Source organism: Drosophila yakuba, chromosome 3L (assembly GCF_016746365.2).
Source record: "Drosophila yakuba strain Tai18E2 chromosome 3L, Prin_Dyak_Tai18E2_2.1, whole genome shotgun sequence".
NCBI lineage: Eukaryota > Metazoa > Arthropoda > Insecta > Diptera > Drosophilidae > Drosophila > Drosophila yakuba.
Window position 1 is genome coordinate 13,955,545 of NC_052529.2, and position 21,541 is coordinate 13,977,085.

At 41.8% G+C, this 21,541-nt stretch overlaps 1 protein-coding gene and 1 long non-coding RNA gene across 4 annotated transcripts in view; both read right to left on the reverse strand.

Moving 5' to 3' along the window:
* The window catches only part of LOC6534033 (CUGBP Elav-like family member 4), a 266,544-nt gene that overhangs the window by 230,416 nt on the left and 14,587 nt on the right, over positions 1–21,541 (reverse strand). For 2 of the 3 annotated variants that reach the window (XM_039374699.2, XM_015194898.3), the window contains exon 3: positions 19,095–19,210. In XM_039374699.2, the coding sequence (XP_039230633.1) occupies positions 19,095–19,210 (116 nt within the window). Of the gene's footprint in view, positions 1–13,558; positions 13,988–19,094; positions 19,211–21,541 lie in introns of those variants that run through there. The other variant, XM_015194890.3, reaches the window with a different exon arrangement.
* LOC120321595 lies at positions 5,122–8,976 on the reverse strand. Its single transcript, XR_005561302.2, has 2 exons — positions 5,628–8,976; positions 5,122–5,573 (listed from the first exon to the last, which is right to left on the reverse strand). It is a non-coding gene; the product is annotated as an uncharacterized LOC120321595 (long non-coding RNA).

A 21,541-nucleotide genomic window follows, 5' to 3' on the forward strand; every position in this document is an offset into this window, starting at 1 on the left:
AGGGCGGCCAACTTTATTACGGCTAAAGTATGCATGGAGAGTTAAAAAACGAAAGCCACAGCCAGCAGCGCAGCAGAGCAGCAAAAAAGGACCAAAATATTTTACTATCAATTTGGGGGCTGGCATTAATTTGCGCAAATTTTCGCCACTCCAGTTTGATCAATTGCGGCCTATGGTTTATTTTACTCGTACGCCAGTTGGTTGGCCTGTCGGTTGATGAGGGTGTTGTCAGTTGGACCACCTGTCAAAACGCTGGCTGTCCTGCCTGTGGTCAGTGGACGGTGGACAGTGGGTCAACTAATGAGTTTGCACAATTGCATTCAGGTGGATGCCTGATTTGCACATTTTGAATTTAAAATTTAATTCAAGCAATAAGCTAAATATTTATGAAATTATCAGATTTATTTTGAATTCATTTGCAGGTGATATGTGTTGGTTTGTTGTTCAAATGGATTTAGTAATTATGCATCATACTTAATGTCAATAATACAAAAGGATTCAACTCTATTTAAAAACTGTTTAAAGAAGTCCAAAAGTATGATATGCATATATATCGAGTTAATATATTTTTTCTCTGGAACATTATACCTTAATACTTATTAGATTGTGACTAGCACTCAATACACCAATGGCTACTACAAGTACCCAAGTAGTTGAGGTTCGTGACCTGTGAAGAATCCATTTGTCTCAAATTTGGCCTCCCCTACAAACAAATTCAAATCGATGAAGGTCTGTGGGTCTGTATAAAATTTGCAGTCCTTGCAGAGGGCAATGCTTTTAACAAGAGAGTGCTGGTATTTTATGGTCAATAATTGAGCAATAAATGCAGGTTTTTAAGTGTTTGGAGAAACATAGCACTTCTATTTGGGCGGTATTCTCACATTTCACTTGCGGCCCCACCGTGCAACGTCTGTTTTTCAATCCATTCAACTCGCCTATAGGCCTGGTCGGTTGGCACAGTTGGTCGTAGGCGTCCTGCGGTTTTCATTACATTTTCGATTTTGTACATTTTGCAGTCGTCGTCGTCGTCGTCGCCATCAGAGTTCGTCATCGTCCTGTTGTGCCGCCCGTGCCCCTCGCTTTTCGCCACCGTCTGTTTGGGCTGCAACTTAAGCGGCTTTTCCCTGTAAGTGCGGCTGTTTTGCACGTGTGTGTGTGCTGGTGTGTGTTGGTTTGTGTATGAGTGTGTTTGTGTGAGAAAACTGCCCCGGACGGCGGCAATTTGGCTAAAACGGTAAGCACACGCCTACCTGCGCCCACAAAAACGCACTACACAAATTGCTATTTATGTGAGTGCCCCCTCGCAGTTCAACCTTTGCCCCTTTGCCATCTCTGTTGGTGCGGTTGAAATGAGCAAATTGTATGCGATTGTGGCAACCACAAAAGGGGAAAAAAACGAAAAAAGACCCCAGTTGGAAAGCAGAACCTGTAGTGCAGCCAAGGTATTTTCTTCTCTTTTTTTTTGTTTTTTTTTTTAGATTTTGTAAAGGGTTTGTGCATGGCGAAATTTGGGTCACGTAGTTAAATTTTCCAACTCGTTTCGATTTTTTTTAAGCAACTTACTTAAAATAAATTAGTTTTGCCAAAACCACAAAACGAAAACGTCGACAGAGGGGCAGAGGCAGCCAAGAATATCAAAAGCAATGTATGAAATAAATGTGAAGAAATCAGTGCCAATGCCCAAAGGACTTTCACGTTACAAACAGGATTCGGAGCGTCCTTTAGCGCTGGTCAGGGGATCAGGGAATGGAAGGCAGGGAAGGCAGCGAAGGCAGGGAAGGCGGCGGGCAGGCAATTTTATGGTCAGACACGCAATTTACGCCCTCGTCTATCTCGGTGTGATTGTGTGAATGCAAAGAGGCAAAGGCAGTGGCAGAGCCAGCAAAAAAATGCCCAACTATTTGCCATTTCAGTCACCAGGGGGCCCATGACTCGACCGACCGAACGCCTGGCCAAGAAGAGGCCAAAGGACGAAGGACGAAGGCTCGGCTAGCTGTAGCCGGTTGGCAATTCTATTAAAGCAGCAACGCGCTAAGCATTCGAAATCGAGTGCATAACATTGGCCGGCCAGGTCCTTGGGCCAAAGCCAACACAGTGTGGTAAAGTGGGTTCAGAAGGGGAGCTAGGTGACAAATTAACCACTAGCAGGGGTTAGGACCTGCCTGATCAACAATTGATCAACGTTTTCGGGGGTCAGACAAGTCGCTCCCAATGGGATATTCGACAAGCAAATTGGACAACAAAAGCAGCAGGCATGATTATTACCATTATTTATAGCACGAGCCATTTTTAGAAGTCCTTGAAAAGAACAAAACCAATTTTCTGCATAACTACACCACCACTTCAATGGCTAACTCAATTTCTCTTTGTCATATAACCATATACACGGGACCAAAAGACCATTCTTCTTGGACCATTTATTCTTAATTTAAATTGGTTTAAGGGCTGGCTTTATTTTCAGCTTACAGTGAACACTGTTCATTCGAATCCCATGCAGTTACCGCCCATCAACATAACCATCTGGCCATACCGCATACCGTTTGGCTAAATAAAAACCAATTACTTACAAAAAATCCCCAGCAGGCGCAACTGGACAACGGTCGTGCCAAATAGACCACCGAAAAGCTATAGAATTTGAAAATAAAACTGAACAGAGCTAAACTTTATTGCAAAGGCGCACTGTATCTATGCGATCAGGGCAAATTAAAATTCCAATATATCTGCATATTGGACTAACAAGTGCAGTCAGAGATTAAATAAAATACGTTTTTGTTGAGATTTTTAATCAAAAGCGGGGAGAAACAGCGGCGTTGAGGCAAAAGTGTGATCAAAAAACCAAAATATTCCTCCTAAAAATTCACCACCAGGGGGTTTGGGGTGTTGGAGTTTGGGAATACGACCAAAAAATTACACATACGTACTGTTGGCCAGCCCACAACAGCAACAATGCCCCCCATTCCCCAAAATGCCAGCTCTGCAATGCAAAACTGTCCGGTGTGTTTGATGCACAAATCCCTCAACTGAAATAGATTTACGTCACTGCCAGACGACGGCATTTGGTAGTACGGAAATGGTGGGAGCAAGGGATGGGTGCGGGTTTGGGCTTATACGGGGCTCAAGCTGCAACTGCAATTGCGTTTGCTGGCCATTTTCGGCTCCTCCTCCCTCAGCTCCTCCTCCTTTCCGTAACATCCCGATTCCCCTACATCTGACGCTCTTAACTCTGGCAATTTATTTGCAAATATTTTTCAACATCAAAAATATGTTTTCTTTTTGCCTAACGTTTGTCCTCTTTCCCTTTTTATACCCAGTGTTCGAGTCGTACATGGGCATACTAGATCTAAAATGGTATAGGTTTAATGTACACGGTCATCGCTTTAAAATCAAAAAAGAATGTGATTTAAATGATAATTATCAATTTGCAAGCTCCACATGACTGAGCTTTGTGCACGAATAAAACAATCCTTCTATTGACTTTCAACTCCTGCTTCATGATATTTCACCAAAGAAAACTTATAAATATTAAAATACTCCTTCTCCATTGACAAATGCTACCTATGTCCGTGAAAAACGCCAGCAGATCGTACTGCTCGACTACTGCAAAGTATGACAATGAATGCGACAGGACACCAAGCTCTGCAGCATCCGGATAAGAAATCGAACAACATTTCCCTGTGCGTGCCACTCCTGATGAGATGTCACATGTCGTCGCCTGCAATCCGGTGTCCTCATCAGCAGGCTCATCCCGAAGTCTGTCTGCCAGCTGCCAGTTGCCAGTTGGCTGGTGGCTGTTGGCTGTTTAAGTCCCTGGATGCGGGAGAAGTATTCGCTTGAAAATATGGAAAGTTTGCCGGCAACTATTTTTTAATTAACTCGATTTTGGCTTGAGTTGTTCAGCCCCCAAACCATCAGGGCAAAGCTGGCGAGCCGGAGCAGAAAGAAAGAAGTCAGTTGCTGCAATTCAAGCCGATGTCAAATCCATTGCTGGACGACTGGCTTGTTAAATGTCAGGAACACGCCTCACTGATTTTCCAGGGCTTCCTGGGCGAAGAGAGGGTGTCAGTGTGGCGGGGTACAGGGCACAAGGAAAAGGCAGACGCAGAAATTTATCTGGCAGGAAAATTCGATTTTCCTATTCTCATTCTGTATGGGAGGCTGAAAGCATGCATCTGGTTCCACAATCAGATTCATTCATTTTCATTTATTGCCACGATAATACAATGCCAAGCTGTCAAGTTTGTGTAAAGATAAGAGTAAAAACCCGACAGTGCATGGGTGTGCCAATCAGCATGGGATTATTTAAAAAATTATAAAAAGCACACCATTTTTTCCCCAGAGACGTGAAAAGTTTATTAAAGAAATGCATCACAGCACGTAGCGAAAAGAAAAGTTACTGAACACATTCATTAAACGATCTCAAATGTATGGACAAATTATATATATTTTTATAATTTATTTATAAATAAAATCATACATTCATTATCAGTATAAAGGTAAACGTAGCAGTGGCAATACTAAACACCCTACTTTCGCCAGATTTTCACCCAGTGTCTCCTTGTTAATCCACTAAACATCAGCGGTCTTACTTGTGTTTGGCTGTACCTAAGAGCCCCAAGCGGCCTTTCACTTGAGTCAGGTTCATGCCTCAGTTTTCTTTCTCAGTCGACTAAATTGCTCCCAGTTAAAAAGCACTTAAGAGGGGTACTTACTCTAGTATTCCACTTTACGCTAAAAAAAAGACATTTCATCGTCGGCAGGCACGTTTAACAGCTTGTCCCACGGACATTCGTCCTGAGATGCCCGGTTTGGAAGAGTGGACTTCTGCATTGTATATTGCAGATCCACCTTGAGTATTTGCCCGAGGAGGATACTTAGTTGATACCACAGTCTAAACTCGAGGGGTTTGGTAAATATTGACAGTTTTAAACGGCCATTGAGAAATAACCCGGAATTACTTCATTTGAAACGTTTAAAAAAATGTCCTCAATATATGTTATGTATTTTACAATATTTAGCAATAAAAACAAATGAATCCGAAAATGAAGTAACTAATAAAAAAACTAGCTGAAATATTTACCCGCATAAAGATGGCATTTAAAGAGTGAGCCGCCTAAGGCGTCCTTAAATCGGCGTAAGCTGAGTCATTTATTTATTTATAAGCACACAATCGAGCAAGGGGCACACAGACAGGAAGCGTTGTTGGGGCAATCCATTTACGTGCCACTTCCACTTCCACGTTTTCCCACTCGTTCTCGTTCTCATTCTCGTACTCGTACTCTTTCTCGACTCTAGGTAGTGGCTAATTAATTTTACACCGTTTATCGCTGCGTTTCACGGGCATACACTCGTGGCTTAAGTCAAACAAATCAATCACGGGGGGATGTTGGGGCGAAAGGATGGCGCCGGCGGTTGGCGGCCAATTAGCAAAGCATACACCACACAGCTGCTCTTTGCATGGCGACAAGACGACGCCGTCACCGTCACCGCCGCCGCCGCCGCCGGACGCACAGGACGCAGGACTCACAGGACGCAGGACTCGCAGGACATCCACGATAATGTCAGTGCGGTAAGCCCTTAAGACAGATGAATGAAGTGGCAAACATAGCAGACAGTTCCACTCGACTTACAGCCCAGTTCAGTTCAGTTCAGTTCAGGCCAGCTCAGTTAAGGCCAACTCAGTTCAGTTCAGAGGCGTCGACTGGCTACTGACATTTACAAATCAGCAGTCATTACTTATTGCTCCCGAGCACACAATGTCAGCCCATATGGGGCGCCAACGGCAGATTTCACTGAAGTTGCATATACAACAAGGAAATGGAATTGATAAAGCTTAAAAATACCTAGGTGAATTAAAAATATTAATAAATAAGTTATGAATACGTATAATCGTATGGAGGTCAAGACGTTGATATGACAACTACTGAGGATTATGTTATTAAATATAAGTAAGCATAATCCTTTTTTACGGTGGAATAAGACGATGGAGGATACACATTTGTTATTAAAGCTTACCAGCAAAAGTCCCCGTTTGCAGCGAAAATCGGAAAAAATCGGAAATGGACCATTGAGTACCAACAATCGGGAATTCGACTTTGGCATTCACGATTTTTTTAGAGTCTAGTTCCGAGCATTTTTTTTTTCTGTATTTCTGCCCGCTGTGTATATAAAATTGCAGGATTGCAATATAGCCCATGTACTTCACAGGATACGCATATAAAAACCAACGCTTAACATCCGACGGTGAAAAAATGCTAGGTGAACAAATAGACACGAGGAGAGCAAAAGGAGAACGGAGCATAAATGCAACAGCATTGAGAAGAAACTGAGTTCAAATAAAATAATAAAACCGAGGCATTTTTCAGCTTCATTAAATACCGACAAAGTTTGTTTTATATGCCGCAAGTTGCAGGCCAGAAAGCAGCGAAAGATGGAGTTTCCGCCTGCATATGAAGGGCTGGAAAAACAAATAGAACGGATGTGCTCGAGACGATCAACTGGAAGATACCCTGCACTTGGATATGTTGGGCAATTACAAAAATGAAGGCTATTTTAAGGTAATTAAATGAAATGCCAAAGCAAAGTCTGGCTTCGTTTTCTTTGTTCAAAATGTACAAATGCATTTGGTGCGCGCTGCGTCTTGGCCACAATTGCAATCAAAATACTCCTCTTCCGCAATGGACTTTAAGAAACCTGCGAGGACGAACCGGATATATATCCTCTTATTGAGGTTGCGAGGTTGCTGGCACACGGCCTTTGAGCCATCGACAGTGGTCGGCGACGCGACTTGGTGTTGCTAAATGAATTTGATAAGGAAAATGGTTTTTTGATTGGCAAACATCTCGAATGCAAATTGCAGTTCGCCAAAGGTTTCCGGACTAGTATCCTTAGCGAGACTATCACACGAAACTGCGATGCAGACCACTGTAAATTGGACATTGACAAATATTCAAAGCGGAGGCAGAGCACAATTGCCCAGAAGAGCATTGCCTGCAGTTTGTGTTAAATCAGCAACAATTGTTTGAATTGGAAGCCAGTCTCATAGTTTCATAGTCTCATATCTGTTTCGGGCTTCTGGCGTCGCTCTGGCTTGGTTCGGGTTTGGGCTTAGGATTGGTTGCTCTTTGGCCAGCCGCCAGACAGAGGAAATTAAAATTTATATAGTAAACCGAAAGCGGCAGATGCTGACTTCAGCACATTGTTTGGGTGGAACTCTGCATTTTTGGTACTTAGCATGCCATCTTTAAAACGAAGGCGAAAAAAAACCGGGGCTCGAAATGAATTCTCGTGGAGCGTGGCTGCCAATAAGCTTCCAATAGGCCATTTGTCAGCTTTGACCATCAGGACAAAAAAAAAAATAAAGAGGCCATGGCAAGAATCGCTTTTTCCTTCCTTCCTGCCTTCCCATTGCCAAATGGTTGCCAATGGCTTTCAATTGGGTTAAGTGATTTGGCATTCAATCACTGTTCGTTTTTCTAACTTCCCTTCAGCGCAATCACCACATAATTATAGCGTTTCCTGGCTGTTTGTTTTTACCCTGGCAAATACTCGTAATACATACGGCACGTCTGGAGCTCTGGGCCCAAATCAACAGTTGGCAGGACTCGAATGGAGGTGGAGATGGTAGGTGGAGGTGGAGGTGGAGTCGGCCCATAATGACTTTATTATCTGCGCCGATAGAAACTGATCTGCTGGCGGCCAGGGTCCTGGCAAAATATGTCCATTGTTTTCCTCTCTGTGCGTGCGTAATTTAAATCAATTATGCGCTTGGGACCGAGAGCATGTACGCGCTGTCCGAGGATTTGGACAATGAACCCGACAAAAATGAGCAATAATAACAGCAAATTAATGAGTTGGGCAATTTATGGCGCTTTTCCGTACAATCGATTCGCTCGCCCGCTACACAATCAGATTTCAGCTGTGCGGATGTCCTTTAAAGCCATGCCATGGGATGCCATGTTGCCATGATGGCAGCACACACACATTACTCTCTGTCAACCACCTCGAAATTCATTTGACATTTGATTTAGAACGCATTGTCGAACAATCCCTGTCTGAGTTTGTGCCGAAGGAGACGAACAAATAAAAGGCTCAGCCCGCAATCATTGCGGTAAACAAAAGACAACTGCAGGGTTCACGAGGACACATGTTTATCAATGTCCTCAGCAAAAAATTAGTTCAAAGCGGAATAGAAGCATCGAGAGCAAAAAAATAGCACGTTATTCCGATAGCTGGCTGAAAAGGCAGCCAAACCACAGACGCAGATGCTGAGTCTCGAGTTGCGGATAAAAAGCCTGGCCCTAAATTGACAGACCACATATTAAGCCGGGCCATGGATTGATTTATTGCCTTCAGACTCCCGTTTACGTGTTTTTCATGATACACCAAAAATTTGTTACACAGCCCGCAGGGAATGCTGCACATTTTTTTTTAAATTAGCAAATAGAGTTCAAATCGCAACGAAATTAATGGCGGGGATGGTTAATTTAAAGATATGTAATAGGTTATTTTGTACTCACTTGTTCCAAGTCAAAAGCGATTGTTACTTACCTAGAAAAGGCAAAATCAAAACACAAAGTTAGTTTACTTATATGTTATTCAGAAAATACTTATACTTAGATATAAAAAATTCTTGCTTAAGATTACATCCTAAAGCCGTCTCGTTTTATACCCATTCCCACATCATGGGACCCTCGACAGCACATGAGGCCTATTTGCGGCAGACAAAGCACAGAAGTAAGGCCATCGAAATGACAATAATGTATTACACTCGATCACAAAAACAATGCCTACGCCACATCGACCTCCACTTTTACATAAAAAAAACCCGAAAAGGCGATAACAAAACCATATACAAAAAATCTTGAAGTTCTCGAACAAGGACATGCCCAGAAAACACAGCCAAGTAAAAACAGACACAAGTGGAAGCTCCGCAGGCAAGACATAAAATATTTCTGAATGGACGAGAGAAGCAACAGAATTTCCAAGTGTTTTGTATTGATTTCAATTGTTTGTTGGCACCCGAACATAAATATCATATTGATTGGGGATACATAAGACCTGGAAGGTCAATCACTCTTAGAGAAACATTGAAATATCGCTTTAAAATCTCTATAAACAAGTTTGGGTTTGCGGTATGCAAAGTTAACAATGATATTTTACTCGCAGATTTGAAGAACCTTTAAGTATTAGCATATGGAATATAGAAATTTTTCCTAATGCGTCATAGTCAGAAATTCTTCTAAATTGTTTTTCCCTGTACAGTTGAATTAGCATATTGATGCAAGTTTGTTAGTTAATGCCTTTCGTGAGCAACTAAACAAATTAGTAAAGCGTCGATTTCATGACTATATTTTAATTATAGGGCTTTTAAGTTTGCTTTACCTTCGCGTTTAGTTTTTTCATTTTAACTAAACTGTCTGCGTGTTTGCATATTTAATCAACATTTTTCCTCTTTGCCTGGCCAACTTCCGCCATCGCTTTGGTGGCGGGACGACTTCGGCTTTCGTTCAGTTAGACTATGCTCTGCGTTGGCATTTATAACTCAGTCCAGGAAGGACTCCTCCACAGTGAAGGAGGGAGGGGGTGTATGAGTGGGTTGGTCGTCTGAGAGTGACTGGCATAAATCACAGAGGGCAATATGCAACACTATTTCCAGTGCGGCACTGCAAATACTCCTGGCTGCTTTATGACCCCGCAAACCTGAAAACTGAAAGCTATTTCAAGTCCTCTAACTTCTTGTTGCAGCTTAACGCGTTAACTCGTACCTAAGCCAAAGTTTTAATGGGAGCTTGAGGAGTTCCTGGAAGTTCCTGCAAGTTCACTGGAGGTATTACGGGTCGTTGCAAAAGACCTTCGTAGCGTTTTATTAAGCCCCAGTGATCGATTATATTGGCCAAGGCGGAGACCAAAAAGTTGCAGCTTGTGGGAATCACAGAATAACTAAGTATCAAAAGATAAAACCAAGATGAATGTCCAGCAAACAAAAAAGTAGCTATCGGATAACCAGACCTGATCTCAGGTTTTTAAAATAACATAAAATTCGACGAGCAGCTTAAATATTTATCCAAGCATTCGCCCTGTTATGGTATTCCCAAAAACTTGTTGGCTCTAGAAAAACTAGCGAAAATAGAATTAAAATTTAAGTTCTCGTCATCCTGGACAGCTTCCAAAGGGAAGGAAGCAAAAAAAAAAAAAGAAAACTGCAGCACACGCAATCCAGGCAGCTGCATCTTTGGACTTGTAAATTGCATTTGCAGCCAATTTACACAGAATTAAATTGAATTTACGCTACGCTTGCCCAAAATATCAATGAGTGTCGCCCGTCGCCCAAAGAGGGAATGCGCACAGATGGCTGCTGGTGGGCGGCATGTCCTTGGCATGCAAGGACTCCACAGAGCACCGCAAAAAGTCAACTGCATTTTATCAAAATTCAAATTGTATTTTCGTTGCCAGTCTGCTTGTTTAGCATGCGTGATAAGCAGCCAACAAAAAGCAAATAGCAAAAAGCAAAAAGGACTGTCACACAAAAGTTGAAAACGAAAACGCACACGGTCGCACACAAATGAAGTGCCTGCAACTTGGCCGTGTAGTTTGTTGCATGTTGCACATGATGGCAACAAAACGGGGGAGGGGGGAAACGAGGGTATCTAAGACAGCATGGACAACAAACTAATGCACTCACTCGTGTGAAGCCAGCCCATCCCACCCACTTCCCCATTCCGCTGCTTCAGTTGTCCGTGGAACTCGCCGACTTCCTCGACAAATCACACGCGCTCACTCCGGGTAGCAAATGAATCCGTGTCCAAGTTTCCTACCTGCGTAACTTTACAAGTGTTGAAAGCAGCTAAGGAATGTGCTTGAGCAGATAGTGCAGGAGGACCATAAGTCAGCTAAGTTATACTATCGACCAATAAGGATCCGCCGCTCCTTTCACGTACAACAGCTTGCAGAGGATGTAGGATTTTAATCAATCTTACCTCGGAGATTATCTCTAATTATGAATCAAAAGTGAATCATTTTCACATCATCTTGTTTTAATTTCATGAATCTAAGATTGGCTTAACTTGAAAATTTTGTGTGCTTAAATAGCACCTGTTATGGGCCATTGAATTTTTTATACCGCGTCGTGTATGACAACAGCGAATGTGAAATGTTTCACACCTCCTAAAACCAGATAAATATGTGATGACTGTTTCTGAATATATTATACATAAATTTACACCTAAAATTTGTAGCCACAAACACATATTCCGAAGTAGTAGCTGAATAAATTTTTTACAAAAAGAACATCCAATTAAATTACACAGAAATTGAGCTTGAATAGGCTTTAAGAGGAGGAAAAGCTGCATGTGCTATAGAATTTCTTGTCTCCATTGAATTTTATTGAAAACATCGATACGGCATAAACAAAACTTGAGTTAGACGTTGTCCCTGGAAGGGACACCCGTGTCCCAACGGTCGCCAAAGGTCTAACCCTGTGTATCCTAGAAGTAACGTTAAGGATTCCGTGTACATACTCATCAATATCATATTAATGCTTGGCTGCCAACAAACAATTGAAAACAATACAAAATACTTAGGAATTCCTTGGCTCCTCAGCCTGTATTTATTCCCCAGTTCGTGACGTGTTTGTCTGCTTGTTTGAGACCGTGTGGATGCCTCAAGTTTGGCCTTGTGCCAGAAATCCTACCTTACTCATTTTTATATACATATACGGGTATGTATATATGTACATATATCGTAGTTCTCCGCCACTTTTTGGGTTCGGGCTTTGTTTTCGTCTTGGGAAGTGAATATCGAAATTGGGTAGGGAAAAAGGCAGAAATACTTTTCGGTTTGGGCCGTTATGCATATTTGCCATTTGTTCACCTCTGGATCTGTTCTTTGAATGCCAGAAATATGCCGCAAGTGCTGTCAATTGTTGATGATGTGGGAATTGTTCGAACCTAATGTTTTTAAGGAACCGATCAATTCTACTGGGCTTTAATGTGGTACTTTTCGTGTTCGCTAGCTGTTGGTATATGGATATTGATATGTTTAATTCAGATGTATGTAATAAACGGGATATCAGGGCGAAGATTAAATATTTTAAGAGCCAGAATCTAAAAATTGTTTTCCTATCTACCAAGCAACTTTAACAAGTGACGAATTTACCTAGTATTCCTTTTAAAAAAGTGTGGGAAATTGACTATTGAATTGGATAGATAGACTTTCATGGTAACTGATACATATGTTCACCAGTTTACCAGCTAATAAGCCAGCAGCTCTCATTTATATTATAAAACTTCGTAATGAAGTGGGCGAAAACAAAGAGTGTCCGGCAAACTTAAAGTTCTTAAACCGAATTGAGCTGGTCATGTCCAGCGCTGCCGAAGGGCAGCTCCGTGCTCCTGGGCAACATACGCGATGGAGATTGGTAGGTGGCAGATGAAGCCCATCCTGTTGGCAACAACATCTTGCTCGGAATTTACGTGATGTACATTTAAACGCGGGTGAGCAACCGGAATTATGCGTCCGCCGGGTCTGGAGCTCTGGTGCAGCTCTGGGAGTCCTGCGACGGCAGGAGATGAAGGAGGAGGAGCTGCTGGGTTGGGATTTTCGAACAGTTTGCTAAATTGGCATGGCCAGACTGAAGGCACAAGGCACGCCTAGGTGAGCTCGCGCCCTCCAATATTTCTGGCTCGACGGCGATGGGTCTATAAGTATGCTGGAGCAATGGCAGGGAATCGCACATCTGCTGAAAAAATTGATTGATGATTGATGGCAATACAAAAAGGGCGACGTATGCCACCCGCACATGAGCATTTCGGTGGGAACGGTGCATTCACATCCACATCCACATCCACATCCAGATTCACAGAGCCATAGCCACATCCAGAAATAGAGGGAAACACCGAATGGGAGAAAAGCGCAATTTCGCATGTGTATATACTCGTTTCTCAACAGGGGGAGTCGCTCTGAATGTGTGGGCGGCTTTACGGGCCTGTGTTGGCACAAATATTCATGAGCAAAATGCCGTGTGCTCGTCGCTCTACGCCCGTCGCGCGGCTCAGACGAAATTTGCATAAATTTGGAATTTGAAAAGCTATCCAGGCTGATGGAAATGATGACGAGAACAGCACACACCTAAACACCCACTTCAAACAGACCGGGGAGGCGACGATGAAGATGGAACGCCCCCAGTCAGTTGTGGTACGTTGTATTAAGGCATTAAATGTTTGCAGAGCAAATATGTTGGATCCAGCAATGGGAAATGGGAGCGGAAATGCCAGCCGAAATTGCAGAATTATTATCGAGAATTTTGGCTAAGCAGCCTTGTGCATATCAGTACGCAAATGTCAAAAATGTTTGCTCGCTTATGTGTCCATTTATAATTCGCCTTGCTAAGCGCCTAATTATTTACCACTCGCCAAAACTCGCACAGGAATGTGATAGAGTACAATAGACACAAGGCATTAAGTAAACTGACCCATATGCCCATATTTCTTCAGAAAAATTAAAATGAAAAACAGTGCCTAAGAGATCTGTTCATATCTGATTCGGACTGTGAGTCACCTACCAATTTTCTGTGACTAATTGGGCTCGGCAATTGCTGCAGTTGCATGTGCAGCTTGTGCGATTGCAGAAGCTGACCCGATGCACTTGATATTGTTCCTGGACTGCTTGATGTTGATGTTGATGTTGATGTTGGGTTTCTTAATGATGTTGTTGATGATGTTGTTGCTGAAGTGGCACTTGCATCGCTGGCAGCGGAATGCAATTGCTGTTATCAAATTGCCTGCGTTTTGCAGAAATCGCGCAAACTGTGGCGGCTGCCCAAACTGAGGCGGCCGGAACTGGATGGCTGATTTGATAGCGATTGCTGCTGTTGTTGCCGTTGCTGTTGGTGGCGTTGCAGCTGCAGACGAGGATAAGGGTATCCAAAGGATTGTGGATTTTGCTGCCAGCGCAAGCGCCGCACGTTTAGGGCGCCACATGGATAGGCAACCTGCAAGAGAATTGATGAGAGATTCAAGAAAAAACACAACACAACGCAACACGAAATGCTGACAGATATCCGAGGAAGCTGTCATCACACGGGAAATAATAAAAACATATGCATATATACGGTCAAAAAACAACAACATCAATGAGCAGGGAGCACAACATCGATTGGTAAATGGTATGTATGGTTATAGGTATAGGTATGAGTTAAACGGAAATCATGTTAACAGATAGTGGTGGTCTTGCGGTATTTTGAGAGGCTTATGAATATGTAGTAGTAGCAGTAGAGTAGTAGAAACAACATCAACAACAACAACATCAATTATAGAACAACATCAATATATTGGAGTCAATAACAACATCGATTCTTATGAGTTATAACTTAATTCCGATTCCCAACTGTATGTGATTCAATTTGATGTATATTTTTATCTTTTCCCACCTCGAAACCGAAAAATACACACACACTCTTCAAGACTGGATTATAGACGTAAGTACATTCAAAAAAGGAACATTCCGACACACTTAAGATACTATTTTACTTACCTCATTTTATTATAAATTATTTTGTATAAATTCTTAAAGACACAGTTAATGAGTTTGGTGCACAAATAGGAAAAAACATGCAGATATGCTAGAGTGGAATATAAATTATATTACTCTGTATCAAATAAAAAGAAAATTTTATTTCAAAAGTTAAAGTAAAGTATATGGCACATTTTACCAAATGTACAATGTCTACAAAATATATTCCTGAAAAACTCTACTACAAGATACTTCAAAATAGTAATAAAAAAAAACATTCTTTTCAGAAGCACCTTAAATGCTCGTGAAATGATGTATCAAAATTGTGGTTTTATTTTGGATTCACTAAAGTGACGAGGTGGCATAACAACCACAAAGAAGCAAGGACGCAATGGCAGATATACGGCACCAATGTAAATCGACATTTTTATTACGCTGTTGGAATATGTCAAGCTCCTTTTCTACAATAAAAATGTCGCGCATTCGGCTTTGAAATGCAAAAAATATTCAAGGACTCCCACTTGCACTCCCACTCCTTCCTTTGTGCGGGAACATTTTCGAGTTGAGGAGCTACCAGTTTTCTAATAAAATATATTTTTACACATGCGCATGCATAAAATATTCTCTTTGTAGTCGGTGTCGGCAATATTTCATGGGCTTTATAAAGTTGAAAATTGTTCCTTCTTTGGCTCAGACAGTTTTTATGGCCGCCGAAGAATGGAGTCAGTGGCTGCTTCTTCCAACATTAATCAAACTCTTTATCTCAGTAAGCGAAAAAGTTCCATACGGGTATTAGTACAAATTTGTTTAAAAACATAATTTTCCTTCATTTTTTAAAAATATTTCACTTCCAAAATATAGATATATAAACAGTTAACTTAAAGAAAAACAGTGTTGGCCAAAGGAAATCACTTTGTTAAATCTCGTCCTTGAAGATTGATTCTTCCACCCTGCTGAATTTTCGTTACAGACTGCTTGGCTCAGCTGGCTATCTTAATTAATTAACTGATTTGCAAAAATAATAATAAAACTGTCAGTCGCAAGAGAGGGAGCAAAACAGCCGACAGAAATCTCCTGTCCAACTCAACATACTATGTGGCAAGAATATATATATTTTTTTCTTATCTTAAATTCCTCTTGGCCAGCAGAAGGACACGGGGCCATCTCACTTTCCCGCTTACACTCTCGACTGGCCATTGGCAGAGAGTGGCAGAGTGTGGCCGTTGTCCTTGTTTTTCCTGGAAACTGGCATCCGCCAACACTTAATTAAAATGGCATCCGGCCGAGTCAGAAAAAATCCTGAGCGGCCCAACATGCCAACACCCACCACTACCACCACCACCACTACCTCCACCTGAACCACCACCCCCGCAATCGTGCAGCGATATAGAGCAGGCCATCCCATCCATCCATCGCGTCCAGTGGTGTGAGTAAGTGAATTCGTTTCCCGCTTTTGGCCGTTGATTGATATGCCAATGAAGCGAACGCCAAGCTCAGGGCTCCTATTCCACGGCTCCATGGCGCGATGGCTCCATGGCCAGACGGATCCCAGAGACCAAGGAAAGAATGCGGAAAAAATCTAGTTCGTTAGCTCTTATGCAAAGCGGGACAATAGTGTACACTGCGGCCCAATCGCCGGCGCAAAGTCAACAAATGCAGATGGGGCCAGATAAATTGCCAAACTGAAGCGTCCAGCACCAAAGCGGCTTCGGGCCCAATAGCAATAGCTTGGCTTTTAGCTCAGTTAGTTGCGGTTCAGTTGGGCAGAGGCCTGCCAAGGTACTACATGGTACCATAGTATGGTATGGTGTGGCATGGTCACTCTCGTCTGGAATAACAACACAAATTTTTGCTTTTTTCTATGCCGAAACAAAGTTTGGGTGAATAATGAAAAGAGGAGTGGCATCCGAAAGGTGTGCTATAAAATCAAAGGGATTTTTCATCACGACGGATATACCCTTTCTCTAAAAGTCTATCAACAGATATTACGAATATGCACGCCAAACAAAAAAAAAAGATTAAAGTGCACAAATTTTTGTTCCGTGCAATGCAAAAGGATCTAAAAACTTGTATAGCCATTTTTAATCCTTGGTAAGGGTATTTGCTATTCATTAGTTCTGGAAAGCCACAACTAACCACAAAATCCATTCATTCATGAATTGTGCTACATCAGGGGCGAGCGTGATTAATTGCAGGTTGTGGTTAAATCCTTTTTAGTCCTGATTTCGGAATTTTTCTGGTTAACTCGGCTAGTTTTTTGCCTCACTTCGTTTCCTTTTTTCCACTATCTTTCGAGCTAGGTGTACCGACAGAAGGAAAAAAACTTTAGCCTTTCTATATGGGTGTACTAAACAACCGTGTAGGGAAAGGTTCAATTAATTATAGGCTTGCTAGTTACCTTGATTAATGGAAATTTAAATCAGTTGACTAACTTAGGGCTTACTGCATTTAAGCAACATTTAGCAATATACAGCTATATGCTTAATAAAATTCAGATAAACTTTGGGCATTTTTCAGTCGATCAACCCTTAGTTAAAGCCCGTTGCGGAAGTCTTGGCCCCTTCAGCCTAACATTCTTTTTCTTGAACTTCCGTTTCTAAGGCTTTTGAATTATCAGCGACAGCCATTCCCTGGCATATGTGCAAAGTTTCTGCCCACTTGCCGTATTTGCTTCTCGCTCTGTCTACTTGGCAGCAGATATTTTTCATTTTCGAAAAAAGAAAATTATGACTTTTCCCACCCAATTCGTGGCTCCGCCTTCGCTTGCGTCGTTTTTGGGAAATTTGAATACGACAAAGCAGCGCATAAGATTCAGATAAAGCTAAACTGCCAGTTGCCATGAAAAGTTGAGCGGTGTTTTCAGGCTTTTTTCCACGACCGCCGCCTTGCACGGCCACAGTTTGACTTTTTATTTTTATGCTAAACTGTTTCCTCTTTGCAAAAGCCTGTATTTCGTTTGCGCAAAAAACTGGCAGCCAAACTGAGGCACAAAGAGGAAACCGGAAGTTATATCGTCCTCCGGATGATTACTGCACTTTCAGTGTGCAACTTGCCCTTGCCGTAGTGCGCTTCAGCGCTTGACTTGAAGGATCCTTCACTTATCAAAGCACTCGATACGTTAATTAAAAGATCAGAAGGGGATTTGCTCAAGGAATGAACCTCTCTAACCCAACTCGACACGGGACTCGCCTTGACTCGATTTAATGAAACAACTCTTGATTATGCAACAGGAAGAGTTGCTGCCTCCTTCCGTCTCCAGCTGGAGAGCTGGAGAGCTGGCAAAACAATGCGGCAGAGCCAGAGAACAAAGGTGGAATTCCTTCGACTCGCCCTCAAGTTTTAATAAGTGGCACACATGCAGCAACAGTCGACTTCTTCTTGCCACAAACACACAGTAGCACATTGGCAAGTGCACAAGAATGGAAAAAGACAAGGCTAAAAGTTCTGAAAGAAGCCATAGAAGAAAGATAAACTCCTCCCCCAAGAGCCCAAAGACACCGAAGAGACCAAAGAGCCTGGTTGGGCCTAGACTAAGAAAATGTAATAAATTTCCACACAAAAACAGCCACAAATTTCCCTCTCAGTGTTTGTCAGAGTAAACAAAGAAAATATGAAAACAAAAGGCTGAAGGAGCAGATAGGATGGGATTGAATGGACCAGCCTATCTATTCTTCTATCTCAAAAAGTGGGCGAGGAGTGAGGAGGAGTGAGTCCTCCAGTTTGCACAACTGTGCTGCAGTTCACAACATTTTGCATATTCAATAAACTGTTTCTTGCCGACTTGTGTTTAGTTTGATTTCCTTTTGAAGACTCTTTTTGTCCTTCTAAGCAAAATTAAATTTCAGTTATGAGTTTCTCGACCGGGAACAAACAGAGCCGGAGACACAATTAAGATTTGTTGTTTTTTCTAATAATTGAAATATTGTGAGGTCAGAAGAAGTTCCCTCCAATTTGAGGACAAAGATTAGTTTTATATATTTTTTTATCCTTCTATTCAAATAAATTTACAAATTTTAATTACTTTTCCAGCCACATAAACAGAATTTGCAGCAGGTGAGGGGATAATCAACAACCTGAAACATGTGTTCCCTAACTGCATTTACATGGTTACACATGTTCGGCATTTTCACTACCAAAACTCAATTGGGGTAAACATTAACAAACATAAATCAAAAACAAAGCAAAATATATCTATATTTTGGAGAGTGGAAATTGCAATCAATTTTCAAACATTACGGCCTTTTGGCAGCCTGTCATAAAATGGCCCAGACCAACGCATTTAAGGTTGGTCGGAGTTTTTGGCGAAATAATTTGGCGCGGGAGCAAATTACACAAACATCGAAATCGAAAGCAATCAAAGGGGATTTGCATAATTCTTAGTTTGGCATGCAGGTTCGGTTTTTTTAAATCAGGACTGTAGTCCATAGTAACCCCTCATATAAAATTTATATGAGTATGTATAAAAGTAGCGACAGATAGCACAACAAATTATAAAAACAACACTTAAACAAAGGTGCATTTGCAAGAAAATTATATGTCTAGCTACTTAATTGATGAAATCGAGGACATTGTCCCCGGCCACTTACCCCTGCTATCGACTGCTTGTCATTGTGGAGCTGGAGCGTTGCCTGTGCTCCTGTCGTGGGCGACGTGGCGGGCGTGGCGGAGCTCTCCGGACTGAAATAAGTCAGAAAAGCGCAACCTGCAATGACAATCATTAAATTATTAATCGGCGGTGGTGGTAAGTGTAAGGAATGTCCGGAGTTTAGTTGCGGCGGCGCAAAGTGCATGCATTTTAAGCTATCTCTTACATTAATTCAATCTATTTGCATTCGCCAAAGCCATGTTCGTTTTATTACACAATTAAAGCCCTTCTGCCCTGTGGAATGTCCTGGCGAAAGGATTGCTCAGGACTGCTAACCGCCACACACACACATGTGGGTTTGCGTGCGCAAAGCGTCAACGTGTTTAGCACAGTTTTGTGGCCATTTTCATAAATCCGTGTAATTTTCCCCACCGCTTTTCGCCTTGCCATTGTTTGGTTGTGGTGGCCCGCTAGGTGTTGTTTGGAGTATGGCAGGGGGATCCTGTCTCTGCTCCTCATTAACTGCTCAACTGCCGCCCCATTTTCCAACGGCCCGGCGACAGGCTCGTGTCAGCCTAAACCGATTTAGCAACACATATTCCGCCAGCACGAAGCCAGCCCCTGACATGTGGTCATACCCAGGGCACCCTGCTTCCCACATTCACTGTCTGTTCCTGGCCCAGATACACCTAAAAAAATGCCCTAGACATGACGATCTTATTTGCGGTTTTTCAAAATATAATAATATGCATTTTCTAAGCCACTCAATTGAATTGTTACATCAAAGTGTATATCTATTTGTGTAATATCTAGCCAGTAATACATTAAGGATAAAGAAACGTATACTGTTGCAGTAGACATTGAACATGATCCTTTTTCCTAGTAGGTTAATGTATGAAAAACTCATATAACATTTTTTAATGGATCGATCTACATTCGTCTTTTAGAATGAGAAATTTAACTTCAGCTGTTTTTTTGCTTTGGCCAAAAGCGTCATATTGCAAAAACTTAACATACATAATAGTTAGATGTGATACACATCACTCTTTTTTGGAGTTTCTCATTTTCTGTAAGATTTACCTTTTATATCCGTGTAACCACTGCAACAGCAACAATTATATTTAACCTTTAGCCCAAAACGCGGGCACGTTTAGGCCAGGAGTAGTCCTTTAGTCCTTTAGTCCTGTCCCCCAGTCCTTTCCCGTGGCCTTTTGTCTGGCCAACTCAAAAGGCCACAGCATGCAACACGTCAAAAGTTGAACGACAAGCGACCAGCTACAACAACCGAAGGGACAAGTGCAAGAGCAACAACCGAACAACCTGCCAACTGTCGACGTCAGCGCCGTCTAACAACATAAAAATTGTCGGCACATTGTTGAAATGCCAGGAAATTATGTGCAGTCCCCCCCCAAAGGACGAATGGGGGATGGGGGAACAGAAAGTGCTGTGGGGGATAACAGCTGCCAGTAATTAAAATGAGCAATTCACATAGTGTGGCGGCAAAAACGGTGACCAGACCAGTGCCTAATGAGTTTATTAATTAAAAATCACTCTCATATATACATGCATGTACAGTTGTGTGCATTGAAATAGCAAAGCTAGCTTGCAATTCTTAAATATATAAATATATATAAATAAATATATAAAATAAGTTTATGAGCAATTTTAGTACCTTTGAAGGCTGAGATTATTAATTTTAGTAGTGCCGAGAAACAGTTTGGTATTACTTTCTTAGCTTAACAATTTTTGCATGATTTTAAGATCGGCAGCTGTGGCAATATTCAAATGTCGAGCTTCGAGCTTAGTCGCACAATTAAGTCAGCAAATTACAGAGTCTGCATTCATTAAATGTCTTAAAACTAATTAATTTTAATTGAACCTTATTGCTGCCTATACTTACTCGCAAACAAATCTGAAACTTCTCCACTCCGCGGTTCACCCCACAGCTCCCTAAATTTATTAACCCACATTAACCACTTTCCTGGCAAAATGTTGCTCATGGGGCGCTCGTAATGTGCCTCCAAAGCAATATTATAAGTTGCTGTAGGCTTTTAAAACTTTTCACTTTCCAGAGGAAAGTGCGGTTTCGTATCTCTTTTGCGGCAAATCAACTTTCAAGCTGAATGCTAATGAATCATTTTTGCCAACCCAGTGACCGCAGTCGGTAAAGGTAGCGTTACTTGGTATCATTTATTAGTGGTTCTTGGCGAGGCCAAATTTATGTTTGTGGCGTGCTCAAGCAACTAAGAAGACCGTTAAAACAAGGAAAAAACTTAACGTCTGGCTGCACAAACTAACAATGTTTTTTAGCTTTATTTTATAATCTTGTATATGGTCATATAGTTTAACATGGGTATGCGTAGCAGTCAAGATAGAAAAAAGGTGGCTCTCTTATTTATTAAATCTTAATGTTTAGGAATCAAGAAACGTAACAAAACATTTCAATTT